At 48.7% G+C, this 6,193-nt stretch overlaps 1 protein-coding gene across 1 annotated transcript in view; it reads left to right on the forward strand.

Moving 5' to 3' along the window:
* Positions 1 to 1,682: 1,682 nt before the first annotated feature.
* Positions 1,683 to 6,193, forward strand: part of PSD3 (pleckstrin and Sec7 domain containing 3) — a 74,821-nt gene continuing 70,310 nt past the window's right edge. The window contains exons 1-2 of the mRNA XM_009705558.1: positions 1,683 to 1,761; positions 3,140 to 3,532. Coding sequence (XP_009703860.1) covers positions 3,141 to 3,532 — 392 coding nt within the window. The 5' untranslated portion in view covers positions 1,683 to 1,761; position 3,140. The remainder of the gene's footprint in view (positions 1,762 to 3,139; positions 3,533 to 6,193) is intronic.

Here is a 6,193-nt window from a genome sequence, read left to right on the forward strand (position 1 = left end):
ACATGAGTTGGAAAAGCAGCACAAGGTGGGGAAGGGTAGCAAGGCTTTTGTGCAGCAGTGAATTTGCTGCAACAGAAAATGTGAACTGCTCAGTACATGTACATCACTGCAACACAACCTTCAGTTACCCGAGTTGTTAAAGGAAGAGTGTAGTGCTGGCAGAAAGTTGAATTGCTCATTAGTTGCTTTGTAATGTAGCTAATTGGTTTTGTCAAGGCTATGGAATATACAGGGTGTGGCTGATTGTCTTCCCAGTGTTTCATCTTTACAAGTGAAAATGACCTAAAAATGTTTTTTTTTTTAAAAATAAAACCAGAATGTATGGCGCATGCTGTGGATGGATGTCAGACCTCTGAATATCTGCTTTCTTCAGCCTTTGCGCCTGGCCTGTGGCCTCAGACTGTTCATGGGCCACTGGGACCCTTTCTGAAGTATAGCAGACATTTCTGGCATTCCTTCCTCGTCAGTGTGCACTCCCAAAGTAGGGCTGCCCAAAAACTCCTATGTAAAAGGACCAGCTCTGGATAACTGCAGTGTGAGAGCATGCAGAAATGAGTTAAACCGAACGGTATTTTCCCTGCAGGGAGAGCATGGTTAGTCTGTTAGGAGAGGACTGGGAAGGGAGGTCAGGCTTTTTACTTATGCACGCAGTAGATAAACCCACACTCTTCTTTTTTTCTTCGTAGGTAGTGGCCATGGAAGCAGCACTTTGCTCCCTCATACCATCATCAATGAATTTCCAGAATATGGCACGGTAGAGCCAAGCGGAGACACGCTGAGGGCTTCATCACTGTGCCAGGCAGAGCCTGTGACATGCAGTCCAGAAAGACGGGACGGTCACCACGAGGTAGCTGGCTCGCCCCTTCCTCAGCTTGCAGCTCCTGCAGACAATTTGAGACCTGACGCTGGAGCAGGACAGCCGTGTGCCCCAGAAGAAGGTTTGCAACCTGCAGGTAACCTACCAGAGATTATGAAAATCTCTCGATGGCTGGAAGCAACAAAGGTGCAAGAGAGAGCAAATACTTCTCTTGATTTAGAGACGCAAATGGAAAAAAAGAGTGTTACTGGCAGCCAAAATGTGCAGGCAGCCAGAGAACCAGTTCCAGCAGGCCAAGAAAAACCCTCAGACATGCCTCTTCCATCTGAACGAACAGCTGAGGAAAAAATGCATTTGATCATAGAGAAAGATCTGGCTGCAATATGGACTGGAGAAAAGCAGTCCGAGTCCTTTCAAGCCATCAGTAATAAAGCCGAGGAGGTCCACGCAGCGCAGGAGACAAGCTGTCATAGACCATCTGTGACAAACCTGGAAGCAGCCAGCAGAGTGGAGGGGTGGGCACTTTTTGAGGAGTTTTCAGCGTACAGTCAAGGCAAAATGCAAATGGGTCCTGAGAGGAGGCTCTCTAAAGAGGCAGCTGTGAGCAAACATGTAGAATTTCAAGGGGTGGAGATTTTATGGCTGCAAAAAGCCGAGGAGCAAAGAAGAAAGAAGCACTCACTGCTGGAGACTGTGCCCGTGGAGAGGAAGGCGTTCCCCAAAGCGTCCAGCCACCCTGCACCACTGATAGTCTCCCCAGGCTTGGTCTCCTCACCAGACAGCGCTTGGAGCAAAGTCTGTGAGGACCCGAGGCTGGGACCCGCTGCCTCCGGGGCCACTCCTCTATCACTCCTCAATGAAAGCAGGGAAAATGAAGTTTTTGTGAAGGACAAGAAGAACCGTGGTGATGAGGAGACGGCTGTGCTAGTGAGGGGCCACGGCAGGTGAGATGGCACTTGGGGGGGCACAGGGGACAGGCAGGGACAGGGGACAGGCAGGGTTTCTCTCCTCCCAAGGACATGGCTTGTGCCTACCCCTTTAGGAGCTAATGACAAACAAAAGCCTGTCTGCTGCCTGTGGCATGGTGGCAATGGTTGCAGTTCATGCCTGGTGGTGGCTAGTGCATGAAGTTTGGACGGAACTCCATCCACACCACCTTGCTGAAGTGTGAAGTCTGTCTCAGGTTTGGAAATGTAAAGATGTCTCTTTCTGTTTGCAGAGTAATGGCTGTGTGACGAAGCATCTGTAGCAGGTGTAGTTGGGATCTGGACCTGTCACGTAATTAAATATAGGCAGCATGCAGACCTGACTGTATGTGCCTGGCCAGATTTTCTCGTTTCAGGCAGAGTTTGGGCAAGAACGGTATGACCAACTCTGAGAGGCTGGATAATAAAGATGTTTTACCCAGGGCTTTGTATGTTATAAGATGGTAAATCCTGTGATGTGCTTTCTATATTATCTGTCTGTGTTTATATAATTTTAACTACATATATTGCAAAAATTGTGGCTGCTTTTTGTAAGGACATCCTGATTTGCTCACTTTTCTTTCCTGATGCACATCTGTAACAAAGCAAAGGGCCCCACCATCACGCTCTGAGCAAACTGTGCCTGCTCTGACCTGGAGGGGTGTTTGCTGCTGAAAAGAGGATCTCAGCAAGGGAGATGCTCCTGCCTCTGCACCTTGGGATCCACGGAGTTTTACTTTGGTTAGCGTGTGGGATCGCTCGAGTGGGCAGCCCTGGTGCCTGGCATGTGCTGTGAGAAGCCCCACAGTATTTGGTGCAGCAGGGAAGAAAACTCCACAGGGGGATACTACACCTTCCCCTGTGCATCTGCAAGCAGGCTGAGTCTTCCCCCTTCAAATATGGTTTTCCCAATTGTGGGTTTTTAATTGCATTTGCTTCCCTTTGTGTTTTTGAGGGATTTCCTCCAGCCTTTCACCGAAGGCCCCAGCCCTAGGCCTGCATAGCCAGCAAAAGTCCTCACAGGGCAGAGGCCCCATCTGAGAGCACATCTCTAACCTGTGCAGCCTTTGGCACGGCAGTGGTGCTGGCAGAGACCTTATGCATTTGTGAGTGCTCTCCTCCTTTGCACATAAGCACCTGATGTTATCTGTTAGGCCCAGAAGATTATTTCTTTTTATGTCCCTGGAGAAGGAGATGGTGCCAGTCATGAACAGAGATGGTGCAAGGGGAAACTAGCATTCTACCCACGGTGTACTCTCCTGACCTTTCTGTTTGCAAAGGTGGAAGGCGAAGAGTTCACCCAGAGGTCTCAGTCTTGTCCCCGAGCTGAAACGAGCTGTTTCTGATTAATTTCCAGGATGATGGAGGAGGGGGAAGCAGCCACAGGAGGATATGAAGATGTCCTTGGGCAGAGGCACTCCGATGTCTCCACTGATCTGTACAGCTCACAGTTCGAAAACATCCTAGACAATGCATCTTTGTACTACAGCGCTGAGTCGCTGGAGACGTTGTACTCAGAGCCCGATAGCTACTTCAGCTTTGAAATGCCACTCACTCCCATGATCCAGCAGCGCATGAAGGAGGGCGGCCAGTTTTTAGATCGGACATCAGCCTTGGGGCAGCCAGATGTCCTGCAGCTTCCCCCTGACGGGGAAGTGAAGGGCTGTGGTGAAGGCATCGCCAATGGCTTAAGGGATGTAAGCGAAACACTCTTCAGAGGAGACGTTACAGAAGTCCCTCGTTTGGAAAGGTAAAAGCAGTGGGTGAGCTTTCTGTGTGCCTGCTGATTTTTCCCTGATGTCTGTTTACTTTAGCAGACTGTTGTAGAGTAGTTTTGCCCCTTTCAACACTGCATGTTTTTCTGCACAGAATAATTTCCAATGTAACAGAGCGAGCTGCAGTAGAGAAGTGAGCCATCCAAACCTGCTGTTCATTAGAAAAGTCCAAATTTACTTTATGAGGGTTTTGTAGGTGATACTTTTGTCGATAAAAGGCTGGCTGGCATTATTGTATCTCTGGGACCTGACCATGGAGGAGTTAGTTACCAGTTACAGATGAACTTTGTTCAGCTCCAGTTATACCTGAATTTGTTAGCAGCAGTTTTAGGAACAATAACAGCCTGTGCACATGGACGAGTTGTCTAAATGCAGTTCATGATTTGGATGTTAAAGGTGTGTCTCTGGGCGTAGCTTTTTCTCTTGTGAGGTGAGCGAGAATTTTGCCAGTTACTTCAGCCGGGAGGAGGTTTTGCTCCCGTCACATTCACGGGATTAGAGGCTGTTAGCTGGTTCTTTCGTTTGTGCACTAGTTACTGATTGAGAGAGGAGGGAGCATTGCAAAAATGTTAATAATTTCCGTTTAGGTAAAGAGAGAGATAAGGAAACCTATTAAGAGAAAAGTCATGTGAGAAGCAAAAACTGTGGTCAGAAAATACTGTGTAATTGTAGGAACTTGCTCTATGAGTGAAATTTCCTCATCACGTGTTGCAAAGAGGGTGGGGAGAGTGAAAGGCAGCAACAGGCAAAGTGGAGAGTTGAGCCAAAAGTAGTAATCTGCAGAGGGGTGAGGGACCTTGTGAGTGACAAAGATACCTTGGGTCTCCATCCTCCAGGGACAGGATGTTGTCTGAGAGTCTGTAGACTATTCCCTTAGATGACATCAGTCTAGTCTGAGCTTTCCTGGGAGTCAGTGGCGGGAGGTCTTTTATCTATTTTGTTCCTTTTGTACTAGTGTGAAAGAAGTCCTTTGAGTAGAAGTAGTTTTGCTAACTTTACGGATTAAGGTACAGTTTGCCCTTCAAAGAACAGGCAGAAGGACTTAGCAGTTTAGAATGGTTTTTTCCATCAATCCTACTGGAAAAGAAGTTGTTTAAATCTTATATGACCCCGAGCTGCTTGGTGCCAGTAGGCATTAAGTGACTGCTAATCTGGTACAACTAGTACGGAGACAGAAACTGAGGTCAGTCCTGACGCTTGTAGCTCCTTACTTCTACTGAAACCAGACATTGCCATTAAGGCTGAGCAGTGCAGGACATGCAGCATGTACAGACCCTGATTCTCTTACTCCATGGTTGCAGCATCTAGTATCTAAAAAGTACTGTCAAGTAAGGCCCGCATTGGCTTATCAAGACAGAAGTTATCATGAAGATGAGGTGTGCTTAGGTAGTGCTTAGAGACACATTAGATGCCTGCCTAGTGTGGATTTCATTAGGAATTAAGTTAATTTTAGTTTAAATTTGCAGCCATAGTGATAAACCAACAGATGATTTTTAAATTCTTCTTTTTTCCCCCTTAATAAAGAAAGAAGTGTTCACAACAGTGGGGTTTGTTAGGAAGCTCAGCTGTTGTAGTTTGTAGGGCTCTGTGAGGCTTGCTCTCGTAAGGCAGGTGCCGATAGAGTGTAGCTGCAGCAATACAGCCAGCCATGGATGTGCCCAACAGGGTAATCCTCTGGACAGTAACCTTATTAACCACCCCGTGGCTCCCCATGATATTCTAATATCATGTTGTATTGCACCAGGCTACAGGTGACTGACGGATCGTGTGTGCTATATTGTTGAATGTCATGAATCACAGTGTTAACAGCGTGTGGGTGAGGAGCACTGTGTCCATGCTGGGGGTTGCAGAGGACTGATTCGCAGAGAGGTCAAGATGGTGTGTCACTGTGATGCTCTGGTGAGCCAGCAATAGCCGCCTGAGCCATGGGTACTATTTCTAAGAGTTTGCATGTGCGGTTGTATTGCCTGAAGTAATGCCAGACTTGTTTTTTCAATTGAAAGTCCGCATATATGATACATATGCGGTAGCCACTGCGACACCTTTGTGCCTTCTGCTGCAAGTCCTTGTTTCCTACAGTGCTGCAAACCTATGGTTGCGTTGGGACTGTAGTATCCTGAGCGTAGCACCTGCCTGGCTCTGCAGAGCATCAAGGGGCACCCACTGAAGTGGTCTAGCTCTCCTGGAGAATGAGGTGGGAAAGGCAAGCCCACCACCCTACCAGATGGCAGGCAGCGTTCCCTGGCCCTGCATCCCGCAGCCGGCCGCCGGAGTGGTCAGGCAGCAGCTTACCTGCGATATAGCCTGGAGCCACCACAGGTCTTTGTGCCCTCTGCGAAGCTGCCGGCTCTCCCTGAACTCAGGGGCTCCTGCAGCTCCCTCTGCCCGCCCTGGGATGTGAAGTCACGGGTGGGCAGGTGGAGGCAGGAGAGAGAGCAGCTAGAGGACCCCATCCTGCAGGGATGGAGGCAGGTGTGGAGTCTCAGCCTGTGAACAGTGGCAAGTGCAGAGTGAGGCAGGGGAGTTTGGGATGTGGGGGACTTGGGAGCAAAGCAATGCAACATTGCAGTGTGGCACAACAAGAAGCATAATAGCCCCCCCCCCCCCTTTCCAAAAACACACGCGGCAACACCAAG

This window comes from Cariama cristata, unplaced genomic scaffold, assembly GCF_000690535.1.
Source record: "Cariama cristata isolate BGI_N322 unplaced genomic scaffold, ASM69053v1 scaffold4548, whole genome shotgun sequence".
NCBI lineage: Eukaryota > Metazoa > Chordata > Aves > Cariamiformes > Cariamidae > Cariama > Cariama cristata.